The sequence below is a fragment of the Cavia porcellus genome, unplaced genomic scaffold (assembly GCF_034190915.1).
Source record: "Cavia porcellus strain 051 isolate PalLab524CR breed Dunkin Hartley unplaced genomic scaffold, mCavPor4.1 scaffold_1, whole genome shotgun sequence".
Taxonomy (NCBI): Eukaryota; Metazoa; Chordata; class Mammalia; order Rodentia; family Caviidae; genus Cavia; species Cavia porcellus.
The window spans coordinates 14817488-14842251 of NW_026947484.1; the positions used below are offsets into that span (position 1 = coordinate 14817488).

General features: G+C 47.3%; 1 protein-coding gene across 2 annotated transcripts; it reads right to left on the reverse strand.

The window, feature by feature from the left end:
* Positions 1-9001: 9001 nt before the first annotated feature.
* Positions 9002-18038, reverse strand: Dnpep (aspartyl aminopeptidase). 2 transcript variants are annotated; one of them, XM_005001038.4, is made up of 15 exons: positions 17930-18038; positions 17313-17406; positions 17143-17231; positions 16934-17047; positions 16603-16728; positions 16288-16418; positions 15936-16011; positions 15717-15824; positions 15228-15305; positions 14226-14309; positions 13658-13818; positions 13248-13287; positions 13038-13139; positions 9486-9653; positions 9002-9151 (listed from the first exon to the last, which is right to left on the reverse strand). In XM_005001038.4, exons 2-15 carry the CDS (start codon positions 17398-17400, stop codon positions 9101-9103), a joined length of 1416 nt encoding a protein of 471 aa, XP_005001095.1. In that variant the 5' UTR covers positions 17401-17406; positions 17930-18038; the 3' UTR covers positions 9002-9100. The 2 variants fall into 2 exon arrangements, with proteins under 2 accessions (XP_005001095.1, XP_003464074.1); XM_003464026.5 differs by having other exon boundaries at positions 17759-17970.
* Positions 18039-24764: the final 6726 nt, after the last annotated feature.

Below are 24764 nucleotides of genomic sequence, written 5' to 3' on the forward strand. Positions count from 1 at the left end.
GTCAAATGGTTTTTCCGCATCTATTGAGATATTACTGTGCTTTCTTTTTCTTTTATCCTATTAATATGACATTTTATATTGATTGATTCTCATGTTTGTTAGGGTAAACAGGCACGTCTGACACCACCGAGGTAGGCAAGGTTCAAGCAATGTGCAAAGACTTTATTGCAGACCAGGTGCAGCCAGGCCAAGGGCAAAAAGACCACTGACACCGAGCCAAGAACAATAGCATAGCTATATGGCAAGTCATTTATTTCTTATTGGTAGTGGGACTTGAACTCAGGACATTGCACCTTCCCAGCAGGCACTCATGCCTTTGAGCTATATTCCTGGGCCTTATTTTTTATTTTAAAGAGAAAAAACCAACAAAACATGGCGATTAGAGGGTAACAATGGTTAATACATTGCATATCGTCATCTTTAGTTACTCAGAGTACAAGATATCTTCATTTAGTTGTCCAAACAATATTAGTATAAACCATTCTCATCAATGAACTAAGAGAAATTAGTAGTAGAACTAACTTAATATATAGTTATATATAATAGATATTATATATATTAATTATATATTATATATATATATAATATCTTTTAATTTCTTACACTAGGGAGACAATACAGTGCTTACACATGTGAATCTGATTTATTTCAGTTATCAGTATGGTCTCTAGTTGTATCCATTTACCTATAAATGTCTCAAGATGATCCTTCTTTATGGTTGAGTAGTACTCCATTGTATAATAATACCACATCTTATCCATTCTTCGGTTGATGAACAGTTAGGTTGTTTCCAAGACTTAGCTATTACAATTGTGCAGCTATAAGCATGGGTGCACATGTATTGTTGTCGTATGATGTTTTTAAATTCTTCTGGGAAGATACCCAGAGGGGGCATAGCTGGGTCAAATAGGACCTCCAATACTAGTTTTTTGAGTTATATGGGAGTTTAGGTAGAGGAGGGGATATTGCTAAAGAGAGCTTGGAAAATAATAGCCATTTTCGGCCTGGGATGCAGGACATCTCTGTGGGATTTCTTTGGGATTGGTGGTGTGCGTCCAGTAAATACGGCTGTTTTTTGTGCATCTGTGACTTTCTGTTCCTCTGGCAAGTTCTCTTATTGAGAAACTTGGCAAGCGAGGTGTGGTTTTTTCTTTTGTTTGCTTTGCTAGAAGACTTCGTGTTGAGAACTTGAAGAGGGGTTTTTCCTGTTCTGAGCTGGCGGGGTTTAACTCGGAGACATGAGTGTGCCGAGCCAAGCTTGCTTTGCCGGGATAAATCCTGCTGGTCAGCATGTGCTGTCTGTCCTGCCCACTCATTACTGGACTCGGTTTGCTGTCTTGCTGAGAATCTCAGCACATGAGGCACAGATTTCTTCCCCCTTTTTCCACCATCTTGGTCTTATTTTGGCATCAGGGTAGTATTGGTCTCATAGGATAAGTTGGGAAGTATTTTTTCCCTTTTTGTTTTTTAGAAGGGTTTGTGAAGAATTGGCATGGCTTCTTTAAATGCAATTGTTCTCATTCTAGTTAGATATTTGCTCTCATACTAAATTTTGTGTTTGTAATTGTACATCCTTCCAAAGTGGGCCCCAAATCGCGTGTTCCAGATTCCACAAAAATTGTGTATCTGCCCTGTGTAATGTGTCCATCCTGTTCACAGCTCCTGGTGCACGTGGAGAGCTCTACCGAGGGTGCACACCTGGAGGACACCGGGACAGCAGCACAGTGACAAACCCATACCCTGGGCCCTCCTGACTCCGATTCCTGCTCATATTGGATGAGAGTTTCTCTTTTTCCACACTCTCACTAAATCTTGATCCAGTCAGATTTTAAAGTGTTAGCTCCTATGATGGAAGCATATGGGTGTGTTATTGCTTTCATTCATATTGTACTTTTATTATTATTTAAATGTATACTTTATTCCCCGCAGTCTACAAATGGCACTGACTCACGGGAAAAGGCTGGTGTCTTGCTGTGCTCCCAATGGCTTGTGCATGGTGCCAATTTGCAGGGAGGGCTTGCTTCTTGGTGACTTGTTTTCTAAATTTGTACTTTAAATGGCTTTAAGTCATGCAAACTTCCATTTCTTGGTCAAGAAGGTCAAACACGGTCAATTTTACACAATTAACCTGGTATTTCACTGATAACTAATGAGGCTGAGCACACGTTATGTGTTGAATGACCATTTGGATTTTCATGGAAAGTGCCCATTTGTTATTTTGTCCATTATTTATTTAGAGGTCTCCCTTTATTATTGAGCTGTAACTCTATATACTTTGAATGAGATTGTCAGCTATGTATGTCACAAATATATGGTTTTACTTTGTGTCTTGTCTTCTAATTCTCCGGATGGTCTTAATTTTAGTTTGTTTCTTTTTGTTTTAGTTTTGAGACAGGGTCTTGCTATGTAGTTCAAGTTAATCAAATTCACAGTATAGCTCGGGTTATCTTCCTGTCTCAGCCTCCTGATGGCTGTGCTTACAGGACTGTGCTACCATACCCTGCTTGATGTCTTAATTTTAATGAGGTCAAACTTGCCCAAGATTTTCATCTATGCTTAGTGTCTTTTTTTGTATCTTGTTTAAATCTTGCCCTAATCAAGTTTATAAAGATGGCTCCTCTAGTATTTTCTTTTCTTTTCTTTTTTTTTTTTTTTTTTTTTTTTTTGGTACCTGGGATTGAACTCATGACTTTGTGCTTACCAGGGAAGCACTTAAGCCACTGAGCTAAATCCCCAGCCCTCTCCAATATTTTATAAAAGCTTTACTGTTTTACAATTTATATTTAGGTCTAAAATCCACTTGCAATTACTTTTGTGTATCATAGAAAATGGCATTCACCCCAGTTTCATTTTTCCATATGAATAGCAAATTTCCTTAGCCAGTCCACTGAAAATACCAGCTGAATTGCCATTCTTGGCATAAATCAAGGATCAGATATTCATATATCTGTATTGTGTCTTGTTGTTTAGGTTATCCTTGAACCCAAAATATACTTTCCTAACTATAGCTTTGTACTAACTTTTGATAACCAGTCAAGCAGTTGTTTCCTTCGTGTCTTTATGATTTTCACTATACACACACACACACACACACACACACACACACACACAGAGGAATCAACTCCCACAAAAGAGGACAAACAGAAAGAATTCATTACATTTTTATTATGACTGAACTCTATAAATTTGGAGGATAATTAATATTTTTACAATGAGTTTTACATCCACAATTAAGCCACACTTTTCCAAATTATTTGGACCTAGTTTTCTGCAGAGATCTTGAATATATTTTATATTTATTTATAGGTACTTGATTGAAGCAAATCCTTTTTAAAAATCCCTTTTGTCATCATTCATTGCTGATAGAAATAGGGTTGGCTTTTAACATTTTTAATTTTTATTAGCAAATGTTTGCAATATATGACTTCACTCATCATGAGAGTGGTCCCTGTACTTAACTCATCTAATTCTTTCTACATCCCTTTTCCCTCCTCCTTCCCCGCAGAATTGCTTTTCTGTACATTAATTTTTCTTTTCTTTTTATTGGTACTGGGGATCGAACTCATGACTGCCTGCTTGCAGGGCAGGCGCTTATGTCGCTGAGCTAAATCCCCAGCCCCGATAAACTATTTTCAATCTGAGTAATGTTATCGTCATGATTTTCCACATAAAATATATCAAAAGACAGTTCTTCTTTCTCCTCTTCTTCCTCCTCCTCTTCTTCTTCTTCTCCTCCTCCTCCTTCTTCAAGGCAGAGTCTCACTATGCAGCTCAGGCTGGCCTTGAATCCACAGCGATTCTCCTGCCTCAGCCTCCCGGGTGCTGCTGGGACACCCGTTTTGCTCTTCCCTTTCTAACCCTTTCACCGTTTATTTGCCTTGCCTTAGTTCATGAAGGCCTACAGTACAGTGATAAACACCGATAGAATAGCAGACATCCTTGTCCACTTCTCTGGGACATCTGGCTTGGTGTGGATTTTCCCTGGTGCCAGGCCTGAGACGAGGAAGGATCTCAGCACACGGAGTGTATTTGGGAAGTGAAGGTAAATACAGGTAGAAAGTGGGCAAAGAGATGAAGAAGCCCAGGCAGCCAACACAGCACAGTTCCCTGGCTGAGTTCTGGGCCTTCATTCTTTTTTTTTTTGTCTTTTTCCTTTTTTTATCGGTACCAGGGATCGAACCCATGACTGCATACTTGTAAGGCAGGCACTTATGCCGCTGAGCTAAACCCCCAGCCCGGGCCTTAATTCTTTCTTGGGTGTTTTTTTGTTTTTTGATTTTTGTACTGGGAATTGAACTCAGAACCTTGTGCTTGCCAAGCAGACACCATGCTGCTAAGCTGCATCCCTGGCCCAGGGGGCTTAATTCTGCACGGGAGCCAGTGAGAGCCACAAACCCACACACCTCCGAGCTGCCTCACAGGCGGGGAAGGGAGCCGGGGAGCCAGTCTCCACGGGCATTGGTTAGGGGGCTCGGGATACGGAGCCTGCATTTCCCAGTGCTTCTGACTGCCTGGTGCATGAAAGTTACCGAGAAGCAGCGAAAGGAAGTCCTTGGGCAGAGCAGGGCAGACAGCAGCACTGGGAAGCGGGCCCGAGAGTGCTGAGGTGGTAAACAGAGGCACAGCAGCCCACCTGCAGTGTTTGCTAGCATGGCCGTCATCATTTTACTATCACAGGTTACACCTGCAGTCCTCACAGGGTAAGGACACAGCTGCCCAGGTCTAGATCCTTCTAGACAGCCCCCCAGTCATTCAGGTTAATGACCGCAAAAAACTGCTCAGACCGAGTGTGGTGTTGCCCCTACAATCTCAGTGCTTGGGAGGCTGAGGCAGGAGGGTCACTGCGTTTGAGGGCAGCCTGGGCTACATAGTGAGATCCCATCTTAAAAACAAACAGAAAGCAAGCAAGCAAACCAGACAGACCACTCATAATGCAAGCTACAAACAGAATATAAAGTACTGCTGCCCGCTCCCCACTGTTCCCCAGAAATCCTACTGTCGGGGAGCATAGTTCCCTAGCAGCATCCCCTACCACCCACCCTGGCCTGCAAGGGAAGACAGCCACTCAGGGACAGTACAGGGATGGTGACACTGGTGTGCCAGGGTTTATCACTGCCACTCAGCACTAACAAATAACATTTAAAATGCTGGTTCTTAAAAACCAAAGTATTACCTAAAAAAAGAAAGAAATGTAAGAGAAAAAAGGAGGCGGAAGAGATGAAGAGAAATGGAAAGGAAGGCAGGAGGAAGTAACAAGGGGAAATTATTAAACAGGAGAAAAAATGTAGTGAGACTACTTCCAAGAACTGAGTAAATGTGACCCCCATGCCTCAGCCTCCCCGAGGGATGGGATTGTGGGCCTGCACCTCATGCCCAGCAGCCGCCAGCCCAAATTCAGTGCTTGAAGTTTTCTGAGCTTCCCAGGTGTTGCAAAGCCGAGACAGAGAGAGTGCACGATGAAGGGAGTTCACGGCAGTCCCCTTTGTACCCAAGACTTTGTTCTTCTGCAGTTTCAGCTCTGACCTGCAGTCTCCTATGGTAGGGAATATTACAGGGAAAACCCCAGAAATAAACTATTGATAAATTTTAAATCACACACCATTCTGAGTAGCCTGAAGACAGCACGCACTGTCCTGCTCAGGACACCTTTGTCCAACATAGCCATGCCATGTATGTACCTGTCACATGGCTGCCACTGTTACCTGGTGGACACAGTGTCTCAGTACTCGTGCCCATGTAACCTCTACATAGGAGCCTAATGCATGCTGAATGCCTACATCTTTCACCTCCTTTCTCCTCATCTCGAAGCTGGTAGCATCATGAAGACAAGTCACGTCATCACAAAAGGAAGGTGCCGAGCACAATACAGCAAAACACTGAGAGCAGAGCTGCACGGCTGTTATTAGAGTGCACTTGTTACTCTCTTACTGTTTCTGATTTGTACGTACAGGAAGCATCACTTAGGGTCTGTACTATCCACCGTTTCTGGCACCTGTTGAGGGGCCTCGGATTCTCCGCAGATGTGGGGTGACTCCTGTTTTTCTAGTTTTCCTTCACTGGTTCATGGTTTCCATACTGGTTCATGGTTCATCGTGATACCAAACCACAGGCTTTGAACTCCATCCAATCTTTGTCCCCAGTCCCCAAAGACATAAAATCACAGCCCCGTCACTTTAGCAGCCTTCTGAGGGGCCGGCTACCAGGGTCAGAGCAAGAAGTCCTCAGCGGAACTCTGTATTCTTGTCCTCTCCCTGACCTCAGCCAGGTAAGTTTTCATTACCTTGTTACCTCTCTGAGGCTTTCAAAAGGTCTCAGAAACAATCCTTGTTTAGTGGTTGTCAGGAGGAAGGCTGGTCTCAGTTCTGTCTTTTTCCTTTTTTTTTTTTTTATCGGTGCTGGGATCGAACCCAGGACTGCCTGCTTACAACGCAGGCACTTATGCCGCTGAGCTAAATCCCCAGCCCCTTGGTCTCAGTTCTGAAGTTCACCATCAAAAGTTGATGTTCTCTCTTCAAGTGTCTTCCACATCATTCTTGGCTTCCCACCTACTCCTCTTCCCTCTCAGAGAACACTACAGCTCATTACAATCAAGTGATTTGCCCGGATTAATGGGACAAGGGCATGGTGGTGGTGGGAGGTACCTAGATGCCAATGGGGTCCACAGATGGGGGGAACTGCTGTTGTATGGGAGGATCATATCTGGGAAGGTCTCCAAATGAGACTAACAGTGGCAATGAAGGGATCTCGAAGGTCCTGTGGATCAGGTGGAACACTCAGACTTTACTATGATACAGCAAGGTCTTTAAAGGGTTTTAGGAGGAAAGTGATGCATCGGGAGCAGGCATTTCCAGGTCGCTCTAGGGTCTAAGCAGTTGAATGAACTGAGGTGACCATCTCAGGATTTCTGTGGAACTCCGCTCTCATTCTAGCCTGTAAGGTGCCTGAGGGCAGGGATGGCCCAGCAGCAATTAGTATTTGTTGAATGAAGATGGTGGTATATGCCTTAGTCCCAGCCACTCAGAAAGCTGAGACAAATGGATCCCAAATATGAGGCCAACTTGGGCAATTTAGCAAGACTCTGTCTCAAAGTTTTAAAAAACATTTTTTAAATGGTTGGGGATGCAGCTCAATAGAAGAGCGCTGGCCTAGTGTTAAGTGAGCCTCTGGGTTCAATTCCCATTGCCAAAAAAAAGTACTCATCTTAGTGCTGTTCGGAATTGTCAGCACATCTATACTAGAAAATACTTTGTACAGCTGGGGGTGGGGCACACCTGTAATCCCAGCACTCAGGAGGCTGAGGAAGAAGGACTGCCATGAGTTTGAGGTCAGCCTGGCCTATATAGTGAGTTTAAAACCAACCTAGACTACATAGCAACACCTTACAAAGAAAAAACTATGTAATAATTTTAAGAATAAATACCGTATGCAGGGGATTTAGCTCAGCGGCTTATAAGCGCCTGCCTTGCAAGCATTCAGCGTGAGTTTGATCCCTGGTACATTAAAAAAAAAAAGAATAAATATCGTTTAAGGTGAAAATTTTTTCATACATGAACACATTTTCTTGTATAAAAGGAAACCTTCGTCACTGTTAAAAGTATCACGTGGGGCTGGGGATTTAGCTCAATGGCATAAGTGCCTGCCTTGCAAGCACACAGTCATGAATTCAATCCCGGGTACCAAAAAACAAACAAACAAAAAGTATCATGTATGCTTTTCAGGCTTTTTCGATACATCTGCAAACATATACGTATTCACATATCCATAAAAATGTTTTTTTGAGTTCCTAGGTTTTGCATACATTCAAATATGCTCTCTTTAATTCTGTAACCCGCCTTTTCTGCTCAACAATGTCTCTGTGATCTCAGGTCAGCACACAACTCACCTTGTAACAGCTACACCTTAACGTATTTTCCAGTATAGCTGGCCTTGTCTTTACTGCATGGTATGATTTTGATCTAAAAGGTCCTCCCAAAGGCTCATATGCTCAGAGGTGAGGCTTCTGAACAGTGATTGGATTAGGAGGGTGCCACACTGATGAGGTCACAGCGCAAAGTGCTGCTCACAGTTGGGGCTGGAGTGAAGGGGCAGCCCCGGAGGGGGCACTCTTGTGCCAGCTCCTCGTTCTCCTTTCCTCTCTTTCTGGCTGCTCTTCAGTGGAGCAGCTTCCCTCCTTCACACTCCACTATGCAACTTCTTCCTCGGAGCCAGCCCACCGTATGTGGACTGAACCCTCTGAAACCACAAGCAAAAACAAATCTTTCCTTCTGTTTGTGGGCATCAAATATTTTGTCCCAGTGACAGAAAAGTGACTAGCACACTGAGAAACCTTTAAATGTGTTCATTTTTTAGCACTGTTAAACTAAATTTGTTATTTATGTGAAAATATGCCCCTAACATTATAAGATTTTTAGTTTATGTGTCCATATTTATATTTATATTATAAATATATTAATTTTTATACAGGTTTCAAAGAAATTGGAAGATACTGGTTTATAACCAGGCTTAGGCCTAATTTCTTTCGGTGATAATCTTCTTTCCTGATAATACATAAACAATTAAGTAGTAACAGGGAATGCTGAGAAGTGTAAGACCAAGGGAGATAAAGCAAAGACTGTGTCCTGCTCGTCGTAGCTCCCAGGGGCAGCTGGGAAGGATGGGAAACAGCCATGAACACTTGGGACAGCTCAGGGAGGCGTACAATGCTAATTACAGAGGCCTCAGAGGGCCAGTTATGTTCCTGGACTCTTCTGTGGATGGGGAAAGCACTGAGGTTGCATCCTGGGGGAAGGAACTGGGAGAAGAAATGACTTTGATGGTGGGTCCAACCTGTAATTCACCTACTCCAGGCCTATGCTTAAAAGGATTTTTAAATCAGAACCCTCAGCCCCCAGAAGCTGTGGCTTCCTCTACCTGTACCCCAGGCTCCTCCTCTGCTCTGGTTCCAGAGATTCAGGGCAGGTTCAACACCACCCTCTTGTCTCCAAGTAAGCACAGTAGAGAGTTTTGAGTGAAAAATCCACTTTAATAATCCAGTTTCAGCTCCACTGAGACCTCTCTTCTCAAGTGTAAAGGGATGGAACAAAAGTCTTGCCAAGGGTCCTCAATCCACTAAGAGGTTACAGCTCAGAGAGGGCAGCAGCTCAAAGAAGCCCTAGAATGGAGACAACATGAGATCTGCAGTGGGCAAATGCCCAGAGGGAGGTACCATCACGACTTCTGCCACAGCCCCAGAAGAAAAACACTGAAGTTATACCTATGCTTGCTAGCTATGCTGACTTCATATCTCTCACCTGCTCTCTGGCCCCTCATTTTCTTGGGGGCCCCTGAGCCTTAAAAGAATGAGGATTCCTTATGGTAGCACCCTGTCAACCAGTCCCCATCATCTAAGCCAACCACTTAGGGTTGGAGATGTTGCCATAGCAACCAATCTAGGGAAGAGAAAGAGCCCTGACTTCCAGTAGGGTGTGGTAGGGGGTGGGAGTTACCTTGAAGAGGGTGAGAGTCTGGAACACTCCTGTGGTACAGGCTGTCTCACGGATAGAGTGCATGGCCAGCTGGGGGCTGCCTAAATCCAGCACTCGAAGTCCCAGGCGAGAAGCCAGGATCGGGCCAATGGTGGAGCCGCAAGGAGAGTCATTCCGGACCATGAGGTCCTGAGAGAGGAGGAGAGATCATGGTATATGTAAGGCCCGCCCATGAGGAAGCCTTCTTACAACTGCAGGGCGGGGTGGCCTGTGAGCCAGCCCAGTTCTACCCCCGAGAACATGGAAAGGACCAAGGTGAGATCACAAAGCCAACACAAACTTGGCTTGGTTTCGTTCTCTGCTTGTACTGCCATCAGCCTCGTTCCAGCTACTATCATCTTATCCCACATATACAATCTATTTTCTCTATAGCAGGCAGAGGGATTTTGGAAACACATATTTTGTCATTCTCATGCTTAACAACCTCACCCCATACACACAAAGAAAAAGCACTCAGCAGTTTGTGTTGAAAAACACTGCTATTGTTTTTTTGGCACCGGAAATCAAACTCAGGAACTTCACTTGCCAGGCATTTGTGCCTCTGAGCTATATATATCCCCTGCCCAAAAACACTGCTGTTGGCATCTTGAAACTATTTTCTTTCTTTTTTTCTTTTTCGCGATGGTGTTCCTACGCAGTTCAGGCTGGCCTTAAGCTCACTTTGTAGCACAGGCTGGTTTCAAACTCACAGCAATCCTCCTGCCTCAGCCTCCTGAGTGCTGGGATTACAGCCACCACGCCTGGCTTTGAAACTATTTTCTTCATATTGCATTTTCTAAAAAAACCAGGAAAATCATATCATGGTGCTAGATATCAAGACCTTCAGTTTAAGCAAAAACTATGAAATTAAATAAATTAACAGCTACTTTACTATTTAAGTAAGAATTACAGCTTTAACTCATCATTGCTAAAATATGTATTTTTTTTCCTAGCTATGTTCCTGGAAATGATCCTAAATACACCTACCACCTCATAATAACAATGGGCGCTCCTGGAGCTAGACTATGATCTCCACTACAGCTGTTTCCTCAAACTATAAAGTCTGGGGAGAAAAAGGAAACAAATGAGCCTGCAATCTCTTGTGCCAAAATGCAGGGAAACTTTTAAGTCATGTCACAAGAGCACAGGAGTCCCACTGGTCAAGGCTATGACAATTTGAACATTAAACATGCTAACTGTAGTAGACCACATTACACTGAATCACAGAAAATCTGTGATTCTGACAGTCAAAAAAGGAAAAGGAAAGAAACATTGACATCGTTTGTGATGGTAACGTTTGGGATGCCTACTTACCTTGGAAAGACTAAGCACTTGTGATAACCAGAAAGCCCTAGCCCATGAAGTGGGTAGAGGGGACTCTACTCTATGGAAGACTGAAACGGATGAAAGAAGAGGGGTTGGTACTTTTCAGTCAAGGCAAGGATTGTCCCTTAGTATTAAAATCATTTGGTGTCTGATGGGAACTCACTGCTTATACAGCGAGTGTCTAGCCATTATGGGAGGACTGAAGGGCACCTCAGTCCAGTGGTCCGTGCCTTAGGGGAGAGCACCTCATACTGTGTGTGCGACCAACATAAAGGGAATACCAGCCATGGTGATTCCTAGCCAAAAGTGCTTAATTTGAAATCATGAAGACTTCAGGTAAAGATTCCAGGTTACAGGAAACACAGGGTTTAGAGGCACATGCTAAGTGATACCATGAGCAACCAACCAGGCAAACCAGAAAGTAACACATTCCATGAGATCAGCTTGGCTTCAATAAGCCAATATTTTTTTTTAAAGTGTATTGGTGGGGTGAACAGAATGTATGTGCAGGTGTGGGCAAGTGTGCAAAATTTAAAAAATATTTAAGGAAAGTATCAGCCAGATATAATGCCTCGCCCTGAACTAGACACTACAGTGAGTCAAAGAATTCTAAAGAATATGTTGGGAGCCAGGTGTGGTGGCTCACGCTTGTAATCCCAACACTTGGGAGGCTGACGCAGGAGGGTTGTTGTAAGCTGAAGACCAGCCTGGGCTACAAAGTGAGCTCAAGGTCAGCCTGAACTGCATAGCAGGACCCAGTCTAAAAAGACAAACAAAAAAAAGGAAAAAAAAAGAAAAAGAATACGTTGGGAAGCTAGACATGGTAGCACATGCTGTGATCTCAGTACTCAGGAGGCTGAGACAGGATGAAAAAACTATGTAGATCTGGGGCTGGGGATTTATCAGTGGCGTAAGTGCCTGCCTGGCAAGTGTGAGGCTGTGAATTTGATCTCTGATACCAAAAAAAGAAAAAAATAAAACAACTATGTAGATTTTAAGACTTTTTAAAAAATAAATATTCTTTGAGGGGGTAGATGATAAGTAGGGAAAACTGAAAGGGACCTGTATATGATGAGAAACAAATTAACAAAAAGTTTATTGAAAAGGTGAAGATGACCAAAAAGAGGTAAGAAAAAATATATCCAATATAATTTTCAAAGTGCATTAAGTGTATGTACAGAAAAAAGTTTGGCAAATATATCTCTGGGGATTCATTGAATTGCTTTTTGTTTTTGCAGGACTGAGCTCAGGGTGCTGCATGTGTGAGGTAAGCACTCTATCTCTGAGTTACACTGCAGGCTGGGGTTCATGTTCTACTTTCTTGTTCCTACTTATATTTTCTGAAGTATGTATGTCCTGCTTCTGCTGTTAGTTATTAGAGAAAAATCCCCCACTGTCTTCAACCTACCTTAGAATAAAATTCAAACGCTCTCTCATGGGCTGGACAGCCTGCACCTTAGTCTGGGCAGACTTCTCCCCTGTGCCTCCTGCTCTCACCCTGGCTCTCTCCCCTCCGACCTGGCCACACTGGTATCTGTCCCCTTCCAGGCCTTTCCATAGCTCTCTGTGCCTGGACCCTCCCACAGCTGCCTTTCACTGCCTCCGAGAGGCCTTCCTGATCTGGCTCTGCAGGGGCGAGGATGGGGAATGGGAATCAGGATACTAAACTGAGTCCTGACTACTAGAACTTGTTTGCTACATCTGTCACTGGCTGCCCTAGGTGGTCTAGATAGACAGACAGACAGATAGGCATGCATATGTCTATGCATGCACACATGCACACTAAGAAAAAAGGTTAGAGGAGTGATTTTCAAGGCAAAAGGGAAAATGAGTAGCTGGGGTCTAGGGCTCCTCAGCCCTGAGTATCCTTTGGGGGAAAGCAGGAGTGTGAGAGGGAGAGAGAGGGGAGATGGGGATGCTGGCGGGGAAAAAGACAGGACTAACCTACCATGTGCCAGGAGCACACTGTGCCTTTCTTCTCAAAAAGCCAGCAAAGCAGGCATCATTGCCAGCCTCAAGTTGTAGATGTGACTCGGAGTGACAGGAGGCTGGCACAGGCCACACAGCTGGCACCCAGCACAGTGCACCTGTGCTGAACTCGGCTGTCTACTTGCAAAGCTCCTGCCCCTCTCATGTACTGGGACCTTCCTCTACCAACAGTCATCTCCAGGTGCCCCACCCTCCTTCCATCACGTCGCTCCCCCTCACCTGCAGTGGCACCCCGACATTGCTGGCCACCTGTCTGATCAGGGCCTCTGAGACGGCATTCGAGGCATAGCGCTGCTTGCTGTTCACCTTGATCACAGGACCCTGGGGAGAGGCGAGGGCGGGGGCAGAGATGACAGTAGGCCCAGACAGAAGGACAGGGCCCAGGGGTGGCCCTGCCTCTGCTTTCCTGAAGAGGGGAGCGCATCTCACCTTGTGGAATAAGGGCCGGTGATTCTCCTCATGCTTGTCCCTATATGAGGTGACAAGGGTCAGGACGGCAACATGGGAGCAGGGCTGTCAACACCCACCATGCCTCCCAAGACAAATAGCTCTAATGGATAACAGCCCTCTCTTCTACCCAGCGTGGCAGGACCTAAAAAGCGTTCCAGGCAGCCTCTAACCATAGCTGGAGGTAAGGCTGTAAATAAGGCCTGGCCCACACACCTGGGTGGTACATTACTTGACTGACCAAGCTGGGCCTTACAGCAGTCCACAGAACACCCCCACCAGACCTCTCGGCACAGTAAGGAAGAGGAAGGGAAGAATGGGGCGCCAGAGCCACACCTGAGTTACGCTTGCACCTCTGGCTGTGTGGGAACTGCGCCTAGATGGACACTCACAGGTAGTTGGGGTGCACGGCGTGGGCCATGTCCGCGCTGATCATGTAGGACTTGGGGATGGCCTCCTCGAAGGCCGTCAGGCACTGAGGTGAAGCCGAGATCCGTCGCAGCACCAGCTCCGTCAGCAGGGACTGTGCTCCCTGGGCACTCTCAGAGCCCACCTGGGGATGGCAGAGGCCCTGGGCCTGAACAGAGAGGCTGGCAAGAGGGGGCCCAATCTCCGGGTCGCCCCGGAGCCTCCTCAGTGCTTCACTGGGAGGGAAAGGGGGAGCCTGTGTTGCCGCTGAGCACCTGACAGTGGGCTACAGCCAGGTTAATTCCCAGTTATTCCAGGGTAGAAGTGGCACTTGCCGGTAGGTTCCCTGTGCTGGCCCACATCCCTCACCGAGAAGCGCTCAGAGACACAGGAAGACACCAGAAGATGCCAGGTGTAAGCTGAGCTAGACAGGGACACTGAGTGCCCCTACCCTGCCCCAGTGTTTGGGCTTTCAAGGGCAGCCCTGGCTCACAGTTGGTTGCAGAAGACTCCACAGAATCTCCAGCCCCCACCCCAGAGCGCTCCACATACCTCCTCATGGTCGTACAGCGTGATCATGCGCACATGAGGCTCCCTGGCCAGAGATGCAGGGGTTGCGCAGGAATCGATCAAGGCCTGGACAGGGAAAGAAACAAGCAGATCATCCCCACTCCTGCTACGACTAGCACTCTGAGGGGACACCTCCTTTGCCCGGGTTCCATCCGGGAGAATGAGCAGAGCTTCTGCAGCCTCCTGCCTTAGGGTCCTGCCTTGAAGAAGGAGTGGGGGCACCTTTCCAACCACGACAAGAGAAACATCATCTGAGTGCTCTGCTCCCACACAAAGGGCAGGGAGATGATGTGGCAAGATGGAAGGAGGCCTCAGTGCGTGGCCAGTCAGAAGGCCTTGGAGTTCATGTAAACTGACCAGGCTCAGTTAACAGACTGAAGTGCAAAAAGGCAACTATAATCCCAGCCGGCTGCAGAAGGGACACAGAACCCAGGGCTGGCCCTGGTCCATTACAGCCCAAAGTCCATCTCCAGCCTCAGGATGGGCAGGGAAGGAAAGATGGAATAAAGGGGCAGAGGGAGAGGCGAAGGAGAGAGAAGAGAAAGGGACCTGCCTGGGGAGCAGAGGGCGGACCTCAGAAAGGGAAGCAGGAGGAGGACCCAAGATCCCAAGGAACACCGAAGACTGGGTGGACTTAAGCCAGGGGTGAGGTGGGAGGGAAGTGGAGGGGGTGGGTGATACTGCTTGGCCCAGCAGTAGGGCTTTCCCTTGGGGCAGAGGTTGCTATCTTGAGGTGAGGCAGTAAAACCAGGGCAGGACCAGGCACCACACACAGACCCAAAACATCCTGGATTCCCATTACCTCAGCGCCTGGCCTTGGGCCAGTGGCAGGACAGAGGCCAAAGGTATGACACCAGGGCTGTAGCGGATCCCCCCACAGTGGTCCATCCAGCACAAATAGATTAAAGGTATAGCCAGTGGCCCCTCACACCCCTAACTCTCCCTATCTCCTGTATGTGTCGCCTGGGGTACTCGGTTTCTCACCTGCAGGGCGCAGAAGCAGCTGTGCAGATTGTCCAGTCTCGGGGAGAAGATGAACTCGTCATAGGCTCCACCCAGGACCTGAACAGACAGGGCAGTGAGCCTGACCCCAGTGCCCCGTGGCCCCCTCCTTTACCAAGCAGAAATTTAGTACCTATTCAAGACCTTAAAGACTCGGAAATTTACTACTGGTGGCAACTGGAGGCAGAGAGTGTAGGTCAAAGTCACCAGGGACCACCTATAGCAGGAACCAGGGATCTACAACAGGAGCTGATTCCCAGGCTCTACCCCGTAGATAACTCCAGTGTGGGCAAAGGATGGAGCACAATGGGCAGACACACACACACACATGCACGCAGAACTTGCCTACTGGAGGACCAAGGTCAGGGAGTGTAACAGGGCTAAGAACCATTGAGGAACTGGTGGAGTACTTTGGGGAATACACCAGCTGGGATACTGTCCCCACCCCCAGCTCCTGCAGCTACCCCTCACCGCAGGCTGTGTGTCTGCCAGGCACAGCTCCATCTCCAAGATGTCTTCAGGGCTTAAACCCAGCTGGGCACAGAGCAGGGCCATGAGGACCGAGTGGTGCCGCTCATCCTGCAGACCAGAGGATGTTCTAGGAGGGTCCGCTCTGCCTCTCCTCACTCCTTTTCAGGGGACCTGTCTGTACCCTCGCCCCAACTTCCACAGAACAGGGGACCCTCTTACAGCTGTATTGAGAGGTCCTGGCTCAGGAGCCCCCTTCTCCAGCTCCTCCTGGATTGCTGTGGCAAGAATGGGGACTCTGTGGGGAGACAGGAGGAAAACAGGCCATGAGGAAGGTGGGAGGCACAGCAGGTTATGCACCCGTGGGCTCAGGCATCTCCACTGGAGAGCCACCCTCGCCCTCCACTTCCCACCCACTCCCTAAAGAGCAGAGCTGTGGAGACCCTTGGAGAGTAACTGGATCAAAACAGTGGAACTTGAGTGATTATGAAGCACTGGTCCCACTGGGTCCCTAATCTGTCACCTGGTGCCATACCCTATCCCTCCCTTCCACCACAACCCGGTCCAGTCTCACAGGTGCGTCTCTGTGTTGGGCCCAAAGCTCTCATTGACATTTCGCTGCAGATGGATGGCGAGGTGTGGGATGCGCAGGATAGGCCGGTCCACATGCACCAGCCGCTGCTCCAGCCGACCTGAGGAGGGGCACTGGGGTCCACAGGCCAGGTCAGCTAGGGTGCCTGCCAGTACCAGCTGGATAAAGCTCTTCCTCCAACCAATCTAAACACACGGTCCTTCTGGCTGCCCCAACCTCTCTTCCCCGAAAGAATATGACATTCAGTCGGCTGGCAGGCAATGCCAAGGCCTCCAAGTCCCTCACTCTAGTTCCCACCTTGATAATGACACGTCCAGCCAAGGTCAGATCTCGATCAAACCAGGTGCTCCAGATCCCACCACCATAGGTCTCCACCCCAACCTGATGGAAGCCCGCCTGGCTTCGGCGAGACCGGCGCTTCACCTGACGGTAAGGACAGCAAGTCAGACTGGATGACAAGATTTGTTTTACAAATCAAGTTGTAGAACAAATATCAGTGTCAGACAAAGTGTCAAAGTACGGAAGAAGGGGGTCAGGAGCACCCTGGTCCAGGGGATAGAACCTCCCTATTTGTACCCTGCTGCCCCTGATGCCTCCCCTCAACCCCAGCAGAACCTTGGGATCTTACCCGGAGGCAGGGACTATCTGTGTGGGCCCCGATGAGGCTGAAGCCATTGCCAGGAACATACTGGCCCCCCACAGCAAAAGCAATGATGGTAGAGGAGTTCCTGGTCAGGAAATACTGGGGAGGGAGGAGAGCGATGGGGTGTGAGATGCTGAGCCAGCTGCCACACAGGACTTTGAGACCCAGTCTAGTGATCTACCCATCCCTAGTACCTTGCTCTCAGGTTTGATATCCCAGCTCTCCGTCTCCTTGAGTTCACGGAAGCCAGCCTGGAGAAGGCGGTTTCGGCACTCAGCCACAGCTGCGGGAAAAGGACCCTCTCACAGCGATGCAAACTGCTGGGGCACACCCCTGCCCCCATCCTCTCGCCTTGGTCACCTACCGTGGAAAGGAGAGGGACTCCGGTTTATGAACTTGAGGAGCTCCCGGGCCGCGGCCAGCACTGCCTCTTTGGGGGCTCTGCCGTTCATGGCCGCCTAGAAAAGCGGGCATTGAAGCTCCAGGCGGTCTAGGACCACGACTTTCATCCAAGCTTCCAGGACTCCCCGATCTCCACCCAGAAGCGACTGCACCAAGGCTTAGAGTTCCGCTTCCGCCCCTTTAGTCACCGACAGACGTGGTCCTGGGTCCAACTCCTCTGCTGAAAGCTTCAGTCCCCCGCCGAAGGACAACGACCCGGCCGCGTTTCCAGCCCAGCCCAGCCTCCTAATCCGAGCCTCAGCCCCAGCACTCAAATCCCACTCCGCGTCCCCGCCCACCTGTGAAATGCTGACATGCACCCGGCCAGCACCGCGTATGACCCCTTGAGGGAACCCGGGAGCGGCTCACCTCTCCCTTCCCCCCTGCCAGCCCCGGGGAGGTCAGGTCACCAGCAGCGAGGTTTCGGTTTCGCCTAGGGTCGGACATGGCCCACTCGGCCCGGGGCTAAGCTGAGGCCCGAATAAGTGCCACGCCGGACCTGAGGCCGAAACTCAAGAGGCCTCGCAGGCCGCCACCTACTTGCACAGAGTCGCCGCCGCGTCCGCTCACCCAGCCCCGCTCCCGCCGAGCCGCCGGCTCCACCTCTAGGAGGCCTGCCCGGCCACGCCCCTTGACAGGGCCACGCCCCACACCGGCCCCGCCTCCGCCTCGCCCCGCCCCTATTAAGCCGACTCCTCACCGTAAGCCATGGCCCAGTCAACCCCCACAAGGCCCCGCCCCACATCAGGCCGCGCCCCGCCCCGTGCCAGCCCTGCCGTTTGCCCCGCCCCTGTTAGCGGGCTCTCTCGCCGCGCCATCGGCCCTCGTCCGTGACGTAACTCTATCCCCGCCCCTATCCACCCTCTTCGCCCATCGCTGCCGCTTGCGCCCTCTGGCGTACAGGAGGTGCAAGGAGAGCCGAGAGCCGCTCGCCACCTCCCCCGCACCGGAAGCGACTCTGGGTGGAGGAAAAAAAAGCTTATCTTTTCCAGATCTCTATGTCTGCCAGGCACAGAACAAAGTGCTCTCCTGTGTCTGCAGCCACTCTTGTGATAAGTGCGAGTAATGTTCTTGGAGCTTAACGTGTTGTCTGGTTTAATGCTCACGAATGCCCATCAATGTTACATGTTTACTGTCCCCATTTTATTTTATTTTAGTACTGGGGATCAAACTCCTCTTGCCAGACAGGCACTTATGCCACTGAGCTAAATCCCCAGCCCCTACTGTCCCCATTTTATATGTGAACTGAAGGAACATGGAGACAGTGACGCATCCTCTGTGTTAATCGGCAGAGCTGGGGTCTGGACTCTACCAATTTGATTGCAGAGGCCTGGAACAATTGCTACTCAGGCTTCTTAGGCCTTTTTCTGTGCGCTTTGGTAAATGTTATATGACAGGCACCTGAGAGACACAGAAGTTAATGTTATCTAAGGTCACATATGTAGATGGTTGAATTTGGGACTTGATTCTGACACCTGTGCTCTTGATACCCTGTGTGTTTGTATGGTACTAGAGACTGAACTCAGGGCCTTTGCACTGAGCTACCACCTCAGTGCTTTAAATAAAAAATTTTTTTGAGACAGGGCATCCCTAAATTATTAAATTATGCAGTCTGGGCTTCAACTTGGAATCCCCCTGCATCAGCTTCCCAGAGTGCTGAGACTATAGGTGTGCACCACCATACCCAGCCTACCAATTAAAAGGACAGAAAAAAGCAAACTGTTCTTGGAAGCAGTTCTAATATTTGGATGTCAAGAACTGTGAGTAGCAATTTAAAAACCCATGTACCTGCCTAGCTATGGACAACAATCAGGACTCTTGGTGGCTCAGGATTCAAAGCAGGGCTCACTACCTGAGGTATAATTAATATTCCGGGGGTCACGGGTCCATGTCATTTACATCCTTGGAGTGGGAGTGATGGGGAAGATGTGGAGAGGTTAGAAAGATCCTGCTGCTCTCACATCCAACAAGCAGATATGCAAGGTGGTTCGGGAATACACACACTCAGTGATGGGTTAAATTCATGGGACTCCCAGACCAAATACTGAATCACTGTTATGTCCAAAGTTCAGGGTGGAGATGGGCTTGTCCTCGGAGAAGCTAGAGGCTGTCGGACAGGGAGAAGAGCTGTCACAGGGTGAAAACGCATCATTGGGTCTCTGTATTTAATGGTGGGTTCCACGCCCTTGAATTTAACTAACCGCAGAAGGAAAATATTTGGGGAAAAATGTGTCATATATAATTACAAACTTTTCCATCATTTCTTAAAGAATAGTTTTATAACTATTACATAGTATTTATATTTCATTTGATATTGTGATACATGATTTATTAAATTATATGGGATAAGCACAGGTTATATGAAATTACTGCATCTATGTACAACATCTATGTCTTGGTTTTGAGTACCTAATGCCATATAATTGTTAAGGATGACTTGATATTCAGAAGACCAAAGCAGTGCTTAAGAAAGAGGTCTGATGTGTCTGTATTTCCTGTTCCAGTTTGCTAAAATGTGTGCAATGAGGAATTGAATAAGAGGACCTTCATTTTCTGATGTCAAGACTGGACACCTCCTTGGTGGTAGATACATTGTTTGTTTCAGTGAATACATAGTTTGCTTCTGCAAGTAATAATAGGAATTTGCAAAGTGCAATTTGTCTTCCTACAGTGTTGCTAGAGGGCACTTTAGTTCCAAACACAAGATTTCTGCTCAAGTCCTGTTTTTTACATAGTACTCAACTGATTGAGAACTACAAATCCCAGGATGTCTTAAGGTGAGTAGCTCTCAGGCTAGTGACGGAGAACCTTCTAGAGATCAAGGGCCCAAACTGCAATATGAAACCCACTATGTATTGCAAAATGCCAACACTGCAATTAAACCTGAACACTGAGGTTTTAGTTTAGAAAAAACAACTTATCCATTAATAACTTTTCTCTTGAATACAGCGTGCATGCCATAGATCCACCACCACTATTTTAGGCTACTTGCCATTTCCAACTGATTTATGTTCTAGGAAGGAGGTTTAAAAGCTACTTAAGTTAAAAAGTATTTTTAGGGAGATGGGGACATAGCTCAATAGCACAAGTGCCTGCCTGGCATGCACAAGGTTCTGAGTTTAGAGTCCAAATACCAAAAACCCCACAAATGAACAAAAAAAGTCTTTCTTTTTTATTTTTAATTTTAGTTTTGGTGTTTTGAAACAGGGTCTCACTGTATGGTTCAGGCTGCCCCTTAACTCACTATGTACCCCGGGCTGGCCTCAGACTTGCAGTAATCCTCATGCCTCAGCCTTCAGATGCTGGGATTAGAGGCATGCAGCACCATGCCCAGCTAACAAAAGGATTTTTGAAGCACCCCTCTAAGTCTTTCTAGAAAAATTTACAAGATATTGTATAACAATAAGTGAAAAGAAGTGAAAAGACATTGTGGGGGAACATCAGCTATGGTATGCTGGTATTTGTGTGCAAACACACACATTCTTACATGTTTAAAATAACTAAGAAAAAAAATATATTGAGTTCCAAGAAAAACCTAACTGACTCTGCGAAAGAGACCTGGGATGACTAAGGAACTGCTTTTAAAATTATTTTTATGTCCATGTATTAAATATGTTCAAAAACTACAGAAATGTCAAAAAAAAAATAACAGGTGGAAAATTTTTGACAACACAGAGGATTAAAACCAGAGTCTTCTCACTGAACTGTAGCCCCAGCTCTTTTATATTTTTATTTTGAGACACTGTGTTCCCCAGGCTGGATTCCCTTTTGTTATCTTCCTGTCTCAGGCGCCCAGAGTGCTGGGATTACAGGCGCTCGTTACCACAGAAAGATAAATGTTTAAGTACTTTCTGTGACTATGAATTTTGTCTTCTTTTATACCCTGATTTAGTTAGTAAGCATTTATTGGTTAGGCTTTAGCCTAAAGCTTGCAGCAAAACCACTGAGTTCAAAGGTGTACATGTAATACTGTATTATCCTCTGTTATGGAAATTATGTGTACGTGTGGAAAGGGAAGCAGATGGAGTGTTTCTTTTGACAGACATTTGAAATAAAAAACACATTCTTCACCTCCACTAGAATTACAGACTGTCGCTCCTATCTGTTTGTCGCTCTGTCTCCCTCACCCTCTTCTGCAGCACAAAGCAAACGCCCTGTGATGTGACCCCATCCTTTGCGTTGCTTACCCCTGGATTTGCTTCCTTACCTGGCAAAACCGTAACCCTGACGGCGACTGGCTCTGCACCTGCTCCGCACCTGCACCGCACCTGCACCCAAGTGGCTGGACAGAAGGCTGCCAGGTCGACCAGTCCCAAGCTCGGCCCTAAAGGGGGCTCTGTGCACCCCGGAGCTCCCCTGCGCCTGCCACCTTTGCTCTTCCCCTCGCCTAGAGGACGGTTTCTTCCGGTGTCCACCCCACCCTGGCTTCCAGCTCATAGCGGCTCCCATTTTTCTGTGACAATACAAGCCTTCATAGGGCACTTGTCCTCATTTCTGTGGGTGAGCCCTCCGGGAGTCCAAGTCTGTCTCACACTCATGCACAGGATCTGCCCCTCCTTTTACTTACGGGCACCATTTTGCTTTTCTTCTACTTTCTTTCTTCCTTTCTTCCTTCCTGCTGAGGCAAGGTCTAGCTGTGTTGCTCAGGCTGGTCTTGAACTCCTGTGCTGGGCCAGTCCTCCTGCCTCAGCCTCCCTGTAGCTGGGACTGCCTGGCTTTCAGGGCACGGTTTCTCTAGTTCTCCGTCTTCTCTTGCCTTACCAAATTCCACAGTTCCACAGGTCACGTGGACTGGCACACCACACAGCTTCTGGAATTACGCCTTCGCTGAAAAATTACCTATCACCAGTTTTCCTCCTGCAATAGCCTCATTTTCCATTCCCCTTTAAGTAAGCCCCTTTTGGAAAAAGAGATTAACTGATTCCTCTTTCTCTCCCATTCTCTTACACGCCCTCTGGAAATATGTTTTCCCTCCAACCATTCCACTAATATTTATGTTATCGAGGTAAAAAGTAACCTCAGTGCTGAGCCCACTGGTTGATTTTCAGTATTTGTGGCCCTGGACCCAAGAACATATTTGACAAAGTGACCGCTTGCTTGCTCTGGAAGCTTTACCTGGCTAGCAGGATGCTTGCTGTCCTCGCTGACCATTGCTTTGCATTTGCTTCCCTGGCTCCTCCTCATTGCCTCACTTTTTGGGGTGGAGCTGGGAATCGAACTCAGGAACTTGGCGCTTGCCAGGCAGGCCCTGAGCCGCTGAGCTGTATCTCCGGCTCCAAATGTCTCATTTTTGAATGTGAGCTTCAGGTCTGAGTCTGTAGAAATCCATCTACTCTCAGTTCCTTGCTGGTCTTCTCCAGCCTGGTGGGTTTAGGTGGCATGTACACCCTGCAATGCCCAAACTTACACACCTCTCACCGTTTCTTCTGAGTTTATCTCCAATGTTTCATCCACCATCTCCACATGTGTGCCCAGTAGGAATGTCCGGTATCATCTGTCCATCATATCCTGCCCATCGCAGCACACAGCAGCTCTGTTCCAGTTTCAGGCCAAAATCCCTGGCTCTTCGTGGATGCTCTCTTTCTCACAGCCATAGCCAGTCTGTTAGGGTACCTGTGCCCCTCCTCCTTCCCTGGCTTCTCCAGAGAGCAGTGTGCTAGGCCTCAGCTCTCCCTTCTTCCGTCCCTGCCCCAGGGTCATCTCCTGTCTCGGGTCCCCTAAGTCCTGGTGTCTGTAACTCAGCGTAGCTGCTGTGGTCCTCAGTGCCCCGTACTGGGTGGGTATTCAGTAAACAGACCCTGAGCGTATGAGATTTTAAATAAACAATTGTTCTTTGTGAAAATATTTGTTCTCATGGAATACAACACACGATAAGAAGGGCAGACCATTGACAAATGCAATGACTTGGGTAGGCGTGAATGCTGAGTGGAAAAAATGACAAATTCTAGAAAGAACAGAATAGCAGTTGCCAAGGAGAAGGATGGCTGTGACTCTAAAGGGCTAACACAGGACCTTCTTCACGGCAATGGATAATTTCACAGCTTGTCCACAAAAATGGTTATGACCATACGTGATAAAAGGCAGTCACCAGGGGCTGGGGTGTAGCCGGGTAAATACAAGGACCTAGGTTCAATCCTGGCATGGGGCAGGGGCTTGAGATGTCAGATAAAATATAGGATGCCCAGTTGAATTTGAACTCAAGATATAAACCGGTAGTTTTTCTCGTTATTTTTGTTTGTTTTAGTATAAGTATTTTCCAAATACTGTATGTGACACAGTTAAGCTAAAAAATAATTTTTTTAGCTGAGTGTCTTGTATTTTTGTTTGCTAAACCTGGCATCCCAGAAGAAACAGCCTGGCAGTATAGGTGCCATATTTCACCTATGTCACTTTCCTCACTGTGCGTTTGTGCAGTGGCTACCACTGAGAGCACTGGGAAGGGACCTCTCTGTTTGCTATTTTTGCAGCCTCCTGTGAATGTGTACCTATTTCAGACACAGTGTACTTTTGAATGGTCCTCCAAAGAAAATCAACTGCTCCTATTAGAGATGCAAGAGGCGGCGAGAAGTGCCGCTTAGGAACCTGGACGTTTTATGCAGCATTGTAAAGCTGACACTTCACAAAGATCTTAAGCAGCGTCCCTCTTGAATGTCAACGATCTCGTGCAATTATTGACCAGATGACAAAGTGGTTATGCATGTGGGTTCAGGATGGGACGCATTTGGGTCAAATCCTGGCTCCTTCACAGCCTGGCTATGGGCCCAGTCTGTTGTGCTGGCTGGGGTCAGCCCAGCCCTGTCTCCCGTTCCATTCAGGAACATCAGATGGGACAGGCCTGTGAATATTTACCAAGATTGATAAACACTACAGATCAGGACATTTTCTTTCATTTTGTTTTGTTTCCTTCCAGAGAGCCAGTTACTGAACATTTATTATCATACCATATACTATGAGCCTCAGTTTTCTCATCTGAAAAATGGGGGCACGTAATAACCTCAAAAATGTTACAAAGGGCCAGCTAGCATATGTACTGAGGAGAAGCAGGAAGGAAGCCACACCCCCACCCCCATGAGCCAGCTGGTGCATGGCCCAGGGAGCCATGCACACACACACACCCATAAACATGATTCAGAGGAACTATATTGCTTGACTTTGCAATAGTCTGAGCAACTATTCAGAGGATAACAATATGCAATATAGTAACATTATAGATTTCCTACTGTATTATCACTGTTTTGTTTTGATTTATTGTTCTGTTTTACTCCTCTTAAAAAGAGTTACAACAGCTGGGCATGGTGGCACATGCCTATAATTCCAGCACTCAGGAGGCTGATGTGAGTTTGAGACCAGTCTAGGTTACAAAGTGAGCACCAGC